At 33.8% G+C, this 16,773-nt stretch overlaps 1 protein-coding gene across 1 annotated transcript; it reads right to left on the reverse strand.

Annotated features, from left to right (window-relative positions):
- Positions 1 to 400: 400 nt before the first annotated feature.
- Positions 401 to 16,455, reverse strand: IL13RA2 (interleukin 13 receptor subunit alpha 2). Its single transcript, XM_032620332.1, has 10 exons — positions 16,449 to 16,455; positions 15,365 to 15,486; positions 13,433 to 13,584; positions 11,840 to 11,993; positions 11,191 to 11,311; positions 7,401 to 7,585; positions 6,312 to 6,457; positions 4,747 to 4,891; positions 1,279 to 1,394; positions 401 to 518 (listed from the first exon to the last, which is right to left on the reverse strand). Exons 2-10 carry the CDS (start codon positions 15,456 to 15,458, stop codon positions 468 to 470), a joined length of 1,164 nt encoding a protein of 387 aa, XP_032476223.1. The 5' UTR covers positions 15,459 to 15,486; positions 16,449 to 16,455; the 3' UTR covers positions 401 to 467.
- Positions 16,456 to 16,773: the final 318 nt, after the last annotated feature.

The following is a 16,773-nucleotide window of genomic DNA, read 5'->3' on the forward strand; positions in this document are numbered from 1 at the left end:
CCACGTGGGCCCTCTACATCCCCTAAGAGGAAGAAGAGGCAATCTGCATGATAAAACCCTTTCCTTTCCCTTCCCCCTCAGAAAAGATGTCTTGGTCTAAAAATAATCTTTTCTTTTTTCTTTTGCTAATAGGACCTTGTCCCATCCTTCTTCCTATAAAAACCTTTTATTTTGTACAACCCCTCAGAGCACCCTTCTACTTGCTAGATGGGATACTGCCTGATTCACAATCATCTAATAAAGCCAATTAGATTGTCAATTTAATTGGTTGAACTTTGTTTTTTAACAAGAAAAAAATCTGTTAATAGGATTCAGATAATTTGCTGCTAGTTGAGGATTTTAATAATCTAATGTCTATTTAAATACAACAAGGCTTTCAAGATAAGATTTATTCAACATTTGGGGAAAAAATTCAGTTTGATAAGACTCTTGTTTAACATTTGGCCATAAGCCTGGAATTTACTGAGTCAGCACCGTATCACCTGATTAGAAGAAGCTTCTTTTTTGGTATGAAAAATCTGAAATTAAGAAAGAGCTCCATTATTAACAGTCATTAATAACACAAACTATTTCACTTAGATTAACAACTCAGAGAAATAGACAAAAAAGCATTCAGCAGAGAAATAAAGCAAAACATTTCACACACATTCACAGTTCTCTTTATCTTTAAAAGACCTGGCATTAAGATATTTTTTTTCTCCAAGTCACACTTCCTCCTTAAAGCTCACCAACCCATAGTGGTCCCTCCATCTTCTGAAATTCTATAGCATTATCTGTATAACTCAAAAAGCAATCAGATAAAATCAGCTCATAATGGAGGTTATATTTTTTTGTATAGATTCTAGCTCCTCCAACTAGAGTGTGAGCTCTTGGAGGGTACGCACCAAGTTTTTTTAATCTTTGTGATCTTTTGCCTGTGGCACACTAGTAGTATATCTCAGTCTATGTCCATTTTAAGTCACTCTTTCCTTTCCCCAATCCTGCTTTTCTCCTGTAATTCTCATATTTTCCCTTTATCTAGAGGTAAATAGTGTTTCATGTTCTAAAGCATTATTCTTATATTTCATTCAAAAGTAAATCCACCCCAAAACGTAGCTTTTTAGGGTTGACTTTTAAAATTACTGTACTTTCCCTGAAGACATTATCATAGTCTACACAACATCAATGAACACTCACAGTGTACAGGCAAAATTATAAAATGTAGGTCCATCAGTTCTAAATGCAAAATATTTTTTATCTACTATCTCAGACTAAACATTGTAATGTCATACAACTTACCGTTTTCAGCAAATTTTTTTGCTTATACAAAATCAGGCAAGTTATTAACAAAACAAGTAATGAGACAAAAGCCAATGGTATCATGAAAAATATTAAGGTTTCCTTCCACGTGTCACCTAGGATTAAAATCACCAAAAAAGTGGGAAGGGTTAGATGTGTACAATTATTTTAAAAACTGAATTATTTTATAAGTAAACTAGTAAATGGTGAAGAACTGAGTCAAACTTGGCAACTTCTGCCATATTTGCCAGTACCTAGATACCATAGTGATGCTTGAGAACAGCATTCCTTTCATTTGTGCACTTTTTTGCTGTACTACTTTACTGAACTGTGACAGCTCTTTATTTTGCTTAGAAAAATAACTACCTAAAGCCCCATTCTTATTTGCTTATATGATTTTGTTTAAAATTTGACCTTGCGAATTTTTCATAATAACAAAATGATAAAACGTTAGCCAAGTGATTAGATAAACATGTCTTGTGTATGTATCTCTTAACTCTCAATAACTCAAATGTTTACATTATATCATACAATGATGTAGTGAGTGAAAGCAGGTCTTCAATAAAAGTCTCAGTGCAAATAAATATTCTTTAAAGGTCATGTTTTTAAAGTTGCCTCACATTCTGGATCCTAAAGAGATGAGGTTTTTCTCTTCTTTTTTTCTTTTCTTTTTTTAGGGATGAAGTTTTAATGGTTCGTCTGCATAGCAAGAAATGAGCAATCACTAGATAAACTTAAAAAGTACACAAAGCTTGTCCTTCTAAAACTAGTATCTCCCACATGTTTTGAAATACTATGGAACACTTTGAATCCTAGGTCTATATCTAGACTCAAAGCTACCTCCAACCCCACATTTTTCTTTGTCCTAGTCCCTTGGGATCTTATTTTCTACTAGAAAATTACCAAATTCATAGGCTCAGTTCAGTTAAGAATTGCAACGATATAATCCAGAGAAATGACTAATAACGTAAGTTTTTTGGCATGCAAAATTAACAGTGGGAAAACAGGCTTCTTTTGTGACATTTCAGTAGAGTTAATTTTATAGTCATTTCCAAAAAAAATTATTGTGCTATTTTTCTATAACTTAAAACATCCAATAAGAAATGTCCAAAAGAACTAAAGACCACATGCATCTCAGGAAAGTCGTTGTTCCTAATCTGAAATTTATTAAGGTTCTACCAAGAGACACCCATCAGGGCAAAAGAAATCTGTTATAAATAACATGGTTAAGTGTATATTTAAAAAAAATTAAAAAAACAAAAACAAAAAACAACATTGTAAATCAACTATTCTTCAATTAAAAAAAAGATTGCATATAAAATACATAAAAGTATGTATATTTTGAGGATATGCCTAAAAACTCACCATATCTACTTTAAACCATGCACTGAATAATAACAAGATATAATTCAGGGCATGACTTTCTCAATGTCAGTTCCACAGAGTCTCCAGATTTTTTATATTAGTGACAAAAATGAAAAACAGAACAAGTAAGTATTCTTTCTGATTCCATATATCTTTAGTTAATTGAGTTCTTCCTCTCTCTTCCTATTTTTTCTCCATGGCCCTGATTATATGATATATTTGGCTTCTTTATTTATTGTCTATCTCTACTCAACTTGGGAATAAAATATAAATTCCATGAGGACAAGGATTTTTTTTTTTACTGCTATATCTCCAGTGCCTGAAAGAGTCTGACACATAGTAAGTGCTTAATAAATATTTCGTGTATGAAAGAGAACAATGACACCACTATATTAATAGGGAGATTACAGTCAAACACAAATTCTATTATAATGGAACAACATAAAAGGAGATGATTGATAGAAATGCCATTATGTTTGCATCTATATCTGTATATGTATTTATATACCTTTATGTGAAAGAGCAATGCTGAGTTAATCTCCTTCAATTTCAAACAACTATTAATATTTTCTATTGATAAAGCCAGTATACTGTGAAGTACAATAATATTTTGCCTCATTCTCAAGATTTTTTAGTTTATATTGCTATTTTTTGTCTTCTATGAAAGTTTATTTTCTTTTTTTAATTTTTAATTTTATATTGGAGTCTAGTTGATTAACAATGTTGTATTAGTTTCAGGTGTACAGCAAAGTGATTCAGTTATACATATACATGTATCTATTCTTTTTCAAATTCTTTTCCCATTTAGGTTATTACAGAGTACTGAGCAGAGTTCCCTGTGCTACACAGTAGGTCCTCGTTGGTTATCTATTTTAAAAATAGCAGTGTGTACACGTCAATCCCAAATATATTTAATTTAAACATGTCTTTTATCATAAGTCACTTTAAATCAGTGTTGGAAGTGAACGGAATGTTCATTTTACTAATGATGACATATTAATTAGAAAAATATTCATTAGGCACAGTACCAGACACTCGAAAACAAGTGTATGCTACCTATCCTTGCTTAAAATTTGTTCTCTTGAAAATTGAAAGCATAGGAAAATATTGATTAAAATAGGCTTCCCCGCAAAGAACTAGCATATTCTCTTTACTGACAGTCAGAAAAACAAGATGTTGATGACTGAACTATAACAAGACTCTTAAACTAGTTAAAACTGAACATTAGATTTTCCATAAATCTATGTTCAATTGTGGTGATTGCTAATTTATCTTCTCTGTTTATAGACTATATGCAAGAGTATTTTGACTTCCATAATTACAAAATACACTGAGAGAAAATTATTTTGCTAGCCAATAGTTAGCAAAATAGTTTGCTGTTCTTTTTTTAAATATATTTTCTTCAATAACCATGTCAACATATTTTATGATTGTTCCTTCTTTCTAACATTGTATAAATGGATTCCTTTAACTCTCAATAGGGAAAAGGCACAGACTATAAAAAATGTGAATAATGAGCACATAGTTTTTCAAACCATATAAAGAAGGCACACAATAATGTCAAGATTCTGATAAAATACATATATACTTGTAAGTAAAACTTCAGAGTAAATGTACGACTACAATTGGTACTAATACACGCAGATTTGGTTAACATCTAGTTAGTATATAAGAAGCTCGAGAATAGTGCCACCATACTTTGGAGCTAAGACTACCACTGGAAAGTAATCCACTAGTAAAATCAAAGCAAAACAGGTAAGATTAGTTTGTCAAATGAAAGTAGGAAGAATCAAACAGAATCTATTAACTCTTGGAATGTGGAAAAGATACAGCTCAATTAATGTTATAGACATCTATAAAAATATGGAATATAGCCAATATTTTATAATAACTATAAATGGAGTATATATAACCTTTAAAAATTGTGAATCACTATATTGTACAACTATAACTCATACTTCAATAAAAAAAATAATGAAGAGTTGACCCTATGACCTTCATAACCAGTGTCACTGAACTGTAGTGACCTATGACATCCAGTAAGGCATCTTCTTCCTCAAACAGTGCTAGAAATACTCTAGGTACTGTTATTTTATCTTATACCTTTCCAGCATTGTTCATCACTCCACTCACTCCATATTCCATCATCTGAGCAATAAATATTTACTTTGCTCCTTACTAAAAAGCATAATTCGTGGCTTTCATTTGATGTTCTTGTGATGTATATTTCATTTTCAACTGTGGTAGTCTGAAAGCCAAGGAAAAAATGAGATATCATTATTTGATCTAACTGCAGCTAGCCACCCCCATTTGATTTGTCATTTTCTAAGTGGGTTTTGTTACATGAAAGAAATGCATCAAATGACTAGAAAGGTATATACCAAAATCCTAACAGTGGTTATCTCTCTGTATGGTGTTTTATTTTTCATTTTTCTTCTTTATTTATATTTACATTTTTTTCTATAGTGATAATGGATTACTAGTAGTAAAGGGCATGTGTGACAGGGCAAAATTCCTAGGTAGTTTTGGTGCTTATGACACCCATTTTGGATTAGTGTCAAATTTCCCAGATTCCATAAATTGGAAAATGCTATATATACTGAGTTAGCAAAAAGAGTCCTCATGTGAATGTTGTTTCTATGGAAACTGTAGAGTTCATATACACAAAGTTTCTTTTTTCCCTTATTCTTATTTTGGTTAATCATCATAAGACCAGTGTAATAGTGCTCAGGGCTTGGCATGAAACTACCCCTTCCAATATGAGAATACACAAGGCTGGATGATCTCAAAACAACTAAAAGAAAAAAAAATCACTGAAGTGATTACTTAAATTTTGCATCTCAAAGAGCTGAAGAGTGTTTCTCATCCAAAATAACAGCTTTTCTTTTGTTGTAACTTTTCTTGGGAGACAGCACAATGTAATGTAGGTTAAAGTGGACTGGGAATAAGATCTGGATTCTAGTTCTAGCTGTGTAATTTGATTGTAAGTCAACTCACTTCCTTGGGACTTGTAAATGTATTCAACTCCCAGTTTTCTCATCTGTAAGTGAAATGAATTGATTAGAAATAATGGCTCACCTACTTGTCTCCACCACTCCCTAAGTTGGAAACCAATGAATAAAATTAACATATAACACAGTGGGGCTAAAGGCATCATCACATTGCTGGTGCTGAGGGGTAATCAGTCTTGGAACCATGGCTTACTTCCCCAGTTAGCCTCTCTTCCCTGCTACAAGCAATTCTCTGGTAGCCCTGACAGGCTCTATTCTGATTTTGACCTGATAGTTGCTCCTCAAGAAGTGGTTTTTATGTTTGTTTGTGCTTCTTGCTTTGTGTTCTTTTTACATGAGGCCTCTTCGCAATCCGTCTTATGCATGTGCTTGACAACTTTAATTTTTTGACATAATATTGGAAACAAGTGACTAGATTATCTCTAAGGACCTATGTAGCTTTAAAATTGGTATAATTGATTGATAATACTTTCAGACTGCAAGCATCTTTCTTTTGTCCACTAGATTATTTGATTATTTGGTTTTCTGGAAGTTAAACTAAGGTACATGTCATGTTCTATTCTTCATGTGGATAGCAACTGATTTTGGTTCTTATGTTTGCCATTTTATTTAAAAGGCTATGTTCATGATTTTCTCAAATAAACACAATATCCATACCACCCAGGCAGTATCATCTTCTATGAATTCAATTTCATAAATGAAACACTTTGCTGGAATAGGTCCTTTGGGAATGCTCCACTTCAGGTTAATTTCCTCTGAATTCTTCACAGTAAGACTAAGGTAGTCTGGTGGCAAAGGTTTAACTGAAAAGCAGAAGGAAATAATTTCAACATGGAGGTTATTAAAGTTTAGCAGTGGCCTTTATCAAAAGCTAGGGACACTTACTAACAGAAGCCTCCAGGATAAATTAGGTGGCTCAAGACTATTCACTATAATGTGAATTAAAATCAAAGCGGCTTGCCAACCAAGATTAGTTTATTAAGAAACCTGGTTATTTGGGGAACTCATTTTTTGATAAGTCACATATTGACAAATATTTAAGTCCAAGAGAAAAGTTAGATGACCCAAATCATTACACTCATTTTTCCATTTTATAGCACTAGAAACAACTACCACAACAAATTACTACTACTATTTTTATTAATAGCTAATTCTTATTTAGAGCTTATGATGTGTCAGGCAGTGAAACAGGAATGTTACATCATAACCTTATTCATGTCTCACAATAAATCTATGAGGTGGTCCTCTATTATCCTCATTTTACTGATAAGGAAATTGAAACATGTTAAAAGTAACTCGCCCAAAGTCATACAGCTAGAAAGTGGTAAATTCAAGATTCAGACCCAGGTATGACTGACCCTAGAACCTGTCATTCTCATAACTGTTAGGACTGAGAACACAAACTCAGAAAATATCCACCCATTTGCCTATTGAGGCCTGGGAATAAGTGATTCCATAATTACTCCATCACCAACACTGGACAAAAATACTTTATAGCAGACAGACTCAAGCTGGGAAACAAATTGTGAGTTCTAAATGAAAATGATACTTTATACTCATTCAATCCCTTATCTTCCATACTTTCATATTTAATCAGTGCTTCCTCATACTCTGTTGGCCCCCAGTTTTCTGGCTTTGCATTTCTGTAGGTATCTCCTTTATCTCTATCTCTATCTCTTCTCTTCCACATGGTCGATTGTAAATGGCCTAAACTGGAAACATTCTGAAGTTGTTTGTTTACCTCACCTATATTTTGAAGCTGAAAAATGTAATAGCTGGGTCTGATAACTTGGGATTCTGATGATCCATTAACACAGATGTAGAAATCTTTATAGTCTGATGACTCCAAGTAGGGAAACATGCATCCAATATTTTTTCCGTTAGCCTTGATGTAATCAGCACACTGTAACACATGGTCCAAGCCCTCATACCTGTAAAAAGAAGTGTTGTAAGAGCTGTGTTTACCAATATCTCCTAGTAGCATGGTATTCAATTTTCAATTATTTTAAGATACTAGGTAAATAAAAAAATCATTTAATAACATACAATACTCATTGAGCACCAACTATGTGCCAGATCCTATGATAAGTGCTAGGGCTACAATAGTAAGGAAAGTAGAGATAGGCCATGATTTTACAGAGCTTAAAATCTGGTGGGAGTCTTTACAAAATCTCAGTTATAAGGCAAGAATTCTTACTCATATACTTAGGTTATGTTGACTCACAAACAGGATTTGAGAATCAAAGAATAAGATTCCTATTAAGAAAATATGGGGTTTATATTGATAATCCTAAATGATACTGCTTTTTTTCTATTGTACTGGAGAACTTATTAGAAGAAAACAGATTTTTTAATAAGAAAACAGATTTAAAAGCAGACTTACAAGATGGCCAAAAAGCACACGCAAAGATGCTCAACATCGCTAATTATTAGAGAAATGCAAATCAAAACTACAATGAGGTATCACCTCACACTACTCAGAATGGCCATCATCAAAATGTCTACAAACAATAAATGCTGGAGAGGGTGTGGAGTAAAGGGAACCCTCCCACACTGTTGGTAGGAATGTAAATTGGTACAACCACTATGGAAAACAGTATGGAGGTTCTTTAAAAAACTAAAAATAGAACTACCATATGATCCAGCAATCCCACTCCAGGCATATAGCTGGAGAAAACTAATTCAAAAATACATGCACCCCAATGTTCAGAGCAGCACTATTTAAAGTAGCCAAGACATGGAAGCAACCTAAATGTCCACCAACAGAGGAATGGATAAAGAAGATGTGGTACATATATACAATGGAATATTACTCAGTCATAAAAAAAAGAATGAAATAATGCCATTTGCAGCAACATGGATGGACCTGGAGATTATCATACTAAGTGAAGTAAGTCAGAAAGAGAAAGACAAATATCATATGATATCACTTATATGTGGAATCTAAAAAAATGATACAAATGAACTTATTTACAAAACAGAAACAGACTCACAGACTTCAAAAACAAACTTCTGGTTACCAAAGGGGGAAGGGATAAATTAGGAGTTTGGGATTAACATATGCACACTACTATATATAAAATAGAAAATCAACAATTACCTACTATATAGCACAGGGAACTCTACTCAATATTCTGTAATAACCTATATGGAAAAAGAATCTGAAAAGGAATGGATATATGTATATGTATAACTGAATCACTTTGCTGTACACTTGAAACTAACACAACATTGTAAATCAACTATACTCCAATATAAAACAAAAATTAAAGATAAAAGATATATAAAATTTTTTAAATTTAAGAGAAAATTTTTTGATAAATAAAAGCAGACTTACAAAATATCGTTATGTTTAATAAAATGAATTAAAATCCTCTGAGGATATAATACACATCAAGAGATAAACCTCAGAAAAGCCAACAGGGGCTCAAAAAGAAAAAGAGGAGTTGTTTGGCAAGTAAATATCTAACTTCCCATTCTCCTAGACAAGAAATGTTGCCATATCATTGAAAGTTAACCTCTTTTCAGTAATAAAGCTAATGGGAATTAGGGGAGAATTTCCCTACTGATTTCCAAAGGAACAAATGCCTGGTTTATTTTCCTAAAGAATAACTTGTAATACAAAATTGACATTATCTTAAAAGCAGCCAAAATCCCGTTTGCAATGAGGCTAATCTAGCAGCTGATAAGGTGCTGGTACAACTATCAGGACTCTACTGAATTCACTTTATGCCAAGTATTTATTTTAGGCCAAGTCTGCAAAATTGTAGTCTCTGGTTTAGTTCACCTGGTTAGAGTTTGGGATATTTGCCTTCTAGGCTTGACTTTACATAATTTACTTTATGCCAGTGGAAAGCCTCACGGTACCCTTATTTTCCAGTCTCTAAAATGTCAATATTTATCCCTCACTACTTTACTAAGGTGAGGATAAAGTTATGTTAAACATGAGCTACAATGAACAAGAGGGCAGGGACTTTGCCTTATTCATACTTCCTTTTATCTAGAACAATGCCTGGCATTTAATAATTGCTTAATATTTATTGAATTTATTTAATTAACAAATAAATTAGAACTTAGAAATTGACCCATCCAATTCCAGATGAGGAAACTGAGACCCCACAACAAGAAATTGTTTGCCCGAGACCACTAAGTTAAGTGATGCCATAATATGGATTAGAACCCAGTACTCAGGAGATTGTTAATAGCTTATACCTTATTGCTTATACATTGTAATTTTCTAAAGAAAAACACCATGATAATTTGTGTCTGAGACTCACAAAGAGTAATGCTTTGTCCTCTCTTGTTTTTTCTGTTATTTAAAAATGCATAAGTTCTGATACTTGTCTATCAACTTACCGATGTTATTATCATCATTTGGTTCATTCATTTAATGAATATTTAGCGATAATCTACTATGGGCATAGCACAGCAGAGACAGTCAAGAGAAGTATCAGAAATAGTTTGTGCCCACCAATCTCTTAAAAATTTAAGAAAGGAAGGAGACAAAAATTTAAAGGTCATCTGGACAATAAGTAGTTAAGAACTATAATAAGTAATAGTTCAGAGAAAAACTGAACAGAAGCTAATGTGAGCAGTAAAGGGTTAATGAAATTGAATACCAGATGGGTCTTGAAGGATGGATAAGGGTTAGTGAAAGAGAGAGTCAGATGGTATTCTAGGTACCAATGCACACAAAGGCATAAAAGATCAATCATAACATGGATAGAAAAATATGTAGAGATGGGTCTAAATGGAGCAGAACATTCACATTGGTGGTAGTAGACGGTAATGTTGGAAAGGCAGTGATGCAGTGAGGCAGAGACTCGAATGGCCTAGACTTTATCCTGGAGACAATGAGTAGCCACGGCAGGTTTTTGAGCAAAAGAATGGCATATGAAAATAGAAGAATAGGAAGATAAATCTGGCTACAGTGTGCAGAATGAATAGGAAGGGGAGAGACTAGAAGCAGAGAGACCATCATTTGGGAGGCTATGGCAATCATCCAGGTGTGGAACGAGGCAAGCCTGAAGAAGAGTTCTTACAGTAGAAATGGGAAGTAAAGAACAGATGTGAGACCTTGCAAAGCAGTGTCATTGTTGATTGTGGTGATTAATGTTACCATGAAAAAATTAAGGAATGAAGGAGATAGAAGATTCAAGATGGTTGTAAGTTTAAAAGCCTTAGTGACAGTTAACAAACGTAGGGAAGTCAGAAAAAGGATCAAAAGGCAAGAATATGAAATATGCCAAAACTTTTTAGGTTATAACTCCATCTATCTAAAAGATACAAAATATTTAATCCAGTACAGAAACAATGACTGCATTCCTTATTATTGCCCATAGAGTGCCTTCTAGTAGCTACAGCCTAAACCTACTTACTCCCATTGAAAATCCCAAATAATTGTAAATAAACTTCATCATAAATACAACTCTGAAAAGATATAATGAATTTAATTTAATGAAAATACAGTTACTCATACTGTGAATTAATTTTGATAGATATCTTCCTAATATGGAATTCTTATAAAAATACTTACCAATAAAACAAGTTGTAATTGGTATCAGAATGGACACACATGCCAGGTTTCCAAGAGCAAAGTAAATGTTGCCAGTTGTAATATACACAATCCATATCCTGAATTTTAGCTTCCAGATTTCCTAAGAAATGAAAAAACTGTGAATGCTTGAAAGACATGACGATGAATCATGTGGGAAATAACTATGCAATTTATTTCATTTCCTTTGACCTCTCCACTTGATTTAGCAATCAACATAATCAGGAATATTCCAAAAGGAAGTTGTTGCAAATCACTTCAACTGTAAGTGGGACATGAAAAATCAAAAACTTTTGAGGGCTTATTTACTGGTACTAGTGTAAGCATATGCAAAAGTACTAAATTAATAATTCTAGGATGCTCTGAGCAGTTGCATAAATAGTCACATGCATATTTACTAATATGAGCCCCAAACTGGGAACTATATTAACCTAATAAGATGTAGGTTTTGCCACATGTGTTTGCTGATTTAAAGAATTCAAAAAGGCCAGTCACCCACTTCTAAGAAGGATCCTCTTTTGTGCCACATTCTCAATTGTACATGTAATCTGATGTATAAAGGTTAAGAGACTTACTTCCCATATAGATTGTTCTGAAAGTATTAAATATGAAAAGAGAGCTTTGTTTTAACCTTGTGGTGATATCCAATAAGTAGCTTCTGACCATGAACTTTGAACTTCTGATCCATTTGTGCATTGCCCTAGCAGAAGTGTGTGTATCTTTGCTTCAACACCTTTGTTAAGATCAAACCCATCTTTGTAATGTAGATTCTTAGTAATGATGGTCTGTTTGATAAAAAGATGAGACAAAGTTAAGCTTAAAACAATAATGGTATCATGAGCCACATTAATAAGGCTAAAAAGTCATTAACACCCTGGAGAGTTCCCAATATCTAAGAAATTCCTGATGATTATCTGATAAAATGTCCCAGATATATTCCTGGCAGAGTTCACTTCTGCATATTATATCATTTGATGACATCATTTGAATCTTAGCATCTCATTAAAAAAAATTCTGGAAGACAAAAAGGCTCTATGGGAGGAACTTTTGAGCTATAACCGTCAAGTTGAAATTGAGAGAGAATTTTCATGTACCATATGCCTATTACATGACAATTTATCACATTTCAAATATCATATGAACTCTTCAGGAATCATATAAATCTTGGAGGTAACTGAAGAAAGCTAGACAAAGTGTGACCTCCTGAAGGACTAAAATCATGTATCATTTATCCTTCTATTACCGATACCTAGCTAGTGGAGTGCTTGGAGAAAAAAAGTTGCACAATGAATGTTGATTTGAATTGTCCCTTGAAACTACCTAGCTGAATTAGGAAAGGTAACAGAATGCCTTGTACAACCAAAAATCTTTGAATAAACATGCTTGTTGACTAGGTAAATAGTTAATTCAGTAAACCTTCACTGAGCACTTAATACAATATATGCACACAACCATGCTGTGTTCTGTAGGGAGAGTACAAGATAAATAAGGCTTGATTCCTACAGAGCAAAAGCTCACATAGCCCAGTAGCATATATAAGACCCACATACAGGTATATAAGTAACTTTGAAATATGGTAAAATGTGTAAGTACTCTTCAAGTCCATATTCTATGGGACCAAGTTTTCTTTTTTCCTGTATTTCCAATGGTAGACTTAATACTGGGTGGGGTGAAAACAGATGTTGCAGGATGCACAGGAGATAGCAGCAGGCATGCAGCTTATTATTTTTTTTCTTAAGAACTTTTATTCCACGATACAATACTTTAATGAGTCATAAATCAATCAAAAGCTGATTTAATGCAATGGACATTGTAATTACTATTTCAGAAATAACTGAAATGTCCACTCTTTTCCAATACAAATAAAAGAATTGCCATTTTATGCCTAGATAATTCAGGAGGAAAATGTGGTGAAACTGTGAAGAATATTCTTTTTTTTTTTTATCGGAGTATAGTTGCTTTACACTGCTGTGTCAGTTTTTGCTGTACAGCAAAGTGATTCAGCTGTATACGTATACCCCCCTCTTTTCTGGATTTCCTTCCCATTTAGGTCACCACAGAGCAGCGAGTTAGAGTTCCCTGTGTTATACAGTAGGTTCTCATTAGCATGCAGCTTATATCTTAATAATAGCTATTGAGATACAGGAATAAAAGTAGACACTGACATCAGGAATCACAAGAAAACTAATAATCATTCCAATATCTAAGTGCATGCTTTACTTACCTTCCAGCTTGCACTACCAATGTTTCGATACTTTAATTCATATTCTACTGTGCATTCCTTAAAGTTATCCAGAGACAGTGGAGGTTGCCACTGCAAATAGAGATAGCCTAAATATCCAGGATCCACTATTTCAAAATCCTGAGGAGGATTAACTGAAAAAAATCAATAAGATATTTTAATTTTTATCCTGTGTCTTATGACAAAGATTGCTAAATCTAGATTACTTCCATATGTCCATCAACTGACGAATGGATAAACTGTGATATATCCATACAATGGAATATTATCCAGCCATAAGAAATAATGAAATACTGATACATGCTACAACATGAATGAACCTTGAAAACATTAAGCTAAGTGAAAGAAGCCAGCCACAAAAGACCACATATTGTATGATTCCATTTATGTGAAATATCAGAATAGACAAATCCATAGGGACAGAAAATCGATTAGTGGTTGCCGGGGGCTGGAGGGAGGGGAGAATGAGATGTGACTACTGAAATGGATTTGGGGTTTTCTTTTGTGTGGTAATGTAACTATTCTGGAATTTGATAGTTGTGGCTGTTACACAACTTTGTGAATATACTAAAAAACCATTGCCCAGTTATACTTTAAAAGGGTAAGTTTTATATCCTTTAAATTGTATCTCAATAAAGCTGTTTTTAAAACTCTAGGTTACTGTTACATAGTTGTCCCTTCTTTAAGGAATTGCATATGTAAATGTGACTTAGCCAAGCTAGGTAATAAGTTTTCATGGAAATAAGAAATTCAACATGGAGTTATCTCTGTGGTAATATAGACAAGAATTTAGTCTAGGATGGGAATACACTTTATTACCTAAATCTGTCTCATAGCAAGAATCAGTCAGTATTAATCCTGTGTTTACCATATGTAAATAACATCATGGCCCACACGAAAAAAGGGATAGAAAATACAAAATATGACTTACTATGGCTAGCGCCTTAAGAATTAGGAGAACAGGCAGATCTTGTTGGTCCATTCAAGATAATTGAATCCTCTAGTCAACTGAAGTTCAGAGGTATGTTGTAGAACATGGCAAACCAGAGACACTCTTTGGAAGGGCTCAAGAAAAAGTGGCAGGCAGCTGAGTAGAGTGACAGGAAACAAGCCTGTTTATTTTGAGGGGGTGGGGGCAGTGGGAGGCAATGGCTCCCTCATCTGGTGATTTAAAAAGCATAAAACAACAAATTATTCTATAAACTACTAAACCTACTAGCAAATCTAGTACTATAGTACTGTCCTCATGTTGCCTTTCTGCTAACAATTTCCTCTCATTTCTGCCCTGTTGTTCATTTTAATACTTCACTTCATATTACTTGTTGAGGTGAGGAAAAGAATCAACAGAAAGAAACGGTGGCACAAATAATGATTTGAAATGGGACCTGCATGAACAAATAAAGAAGGTTTCTATTGAGGATGAAATGACAATACTATTGTTTCAACTTTTATGATTAGAAATCTTTGTTAAGCGCATTGTTCTAATTACCTTCTGCAATGAAAAGTTCAGTAGACATGATTTAATAATTCTGTAATTATTTTAAAATTTTATTTTAAATCTCTGTATTTTTAAAATTTATCTAATTGTCTTAAAAGTTAAGGATAGTAATAAAGGAAAGTTTTCAGTTAGTTGGGTACCAGGCAATGAGGTTTCGGATAATTAACTTCTTTGTTAGAAAAGACTACACAGAAAGGTATGGAAAGTGTCTTTTAGTTTGGCTTTTATCCCACAAAATGTTTATTATCATCAGTTACCTTATACATGAGGCTGACTAGTAAGAACATATCTTTTGTGTATGGACTCCCTGAAATATTTCCAATAACAAGCCATCTACTTGTTATGCACTTTTCATAGGGTAGGTTGAAAAGGCAGTTAATATCCCTAATTTTAAAACTACTCCATTCTTGGTTTACCTTTTATCTCAGCATTTGAAGACAAAGTAGAGCCGAATGCTGTGCAAAGAAGAAGGGTATACAGGCATCTGATATCCAAATGAATGAAAGCCATTTCTCCAAGATTTAATACCTTCAAATTTCTACTCTAGGAAGGAAAAATATAGCAGTTTAACTTTATCATACCTCAAAAAGGACTAAATGTGACTAAAAATACATTTGGGAACTCTCTGTGTGCATTCTATCAAGACTTGTGAAAACTGTGTCCCTTTGAACCATTTAAACAGAAAAAAAATCAAGTTTGGAACCAAAATAATTGGAAAGGAGGATTTTAGTCTCATTCTTCTTATGAGAGCAAAAAAAAAAAAGCAAAACAAACAAACATATCCCTTCAACCCCCACCCCCGCCACACACACACACACACACACACACACTTTTCTACACATCATATGCTATGACCAGGATTTGAAAGTTATCTGAATAATGACAAAGCTCAGAATCTACACCAAAGCCTCAGATAACTCAGAACTTTGCTTCATTTCTTCATAAATATTAAAATCATCATCATCTTCTACTCTCCTATCTGTTCTAATCTTCCATGTTATTTCCTATATCAGTAAATGGCATCATCATCTTCCCAGTTGCCCAAAGCAGAAACCTGAGAGTTTTCCTCAACTCCTCCCTCTCCCATCCAATCTCCCCTTCCTAAATTGAGGATCTCATCATCAGGGGTCTCCTTATCCAGTTTTTCCTGCCTCCAAACCATTTTCACACCACATACAGTAAGGACAAATCTGAATTTACCACCTCTTTCTTAAAAGAGCACTTCACTGTCACAGAATACAATTTATTCATCTTTTTATTATTGAAGAATAATAGTTTATGATTGAAACTAAAAGGATTCATGTCTCCACATATTCATTCAATCAAAAAATACTCTCCTTTCAATGAAACATCACTACTTGCAGTTCTACACTTCTCTTTGAGCCTATATTCCTAAAACCAACAATTTCACAGGAAGTTAAGGATTAAAGGTCACTTACCCCCCAACAGTCAGGGATTACCTTTCTTTTCTCCTACATAAATTAATTAAGCAGAACAGACCCTCTCTCCCTGCTCCACCCTCTTCATCTTACCTGGTCCATTTGTAACGTTCTCATGTTGGTAGGCTTCGATTATTACATAATGGAACCTTGGGATCAAACTGTTAGAGCCAGCAAGTATATTGGAGGCAAGGCTAGTCCAATCCTCCTTCATATATTGGGAAGTAAAACTCAGACTTACCCAAGATTACACAGCAAGTTAGTAACAGAGCTGGAAGTAGAAGAGATGAGATTCCCACTCTAGTGCACTTCCACCTTACTATGCTGGATCCCACATGTTTGACTCAGGATTATGAAAGCTTTTCCTCTGAGACTCCAGCATTTAA

This window comes from Phocoena sinus, chromosome X (genome assembly GCF_008692025.1).
Source record: "Phocoena sinus isolate mPhoSin1 chromosome X, mPhoSin1.pri, whole genome shotgun sequence".
Lineage (NCBI taxonomy): Eukaryota > Metazoa > Chordata > Mammalia > Artiodactyla > Phocoenidae > Phocoena > Phocoena sinus.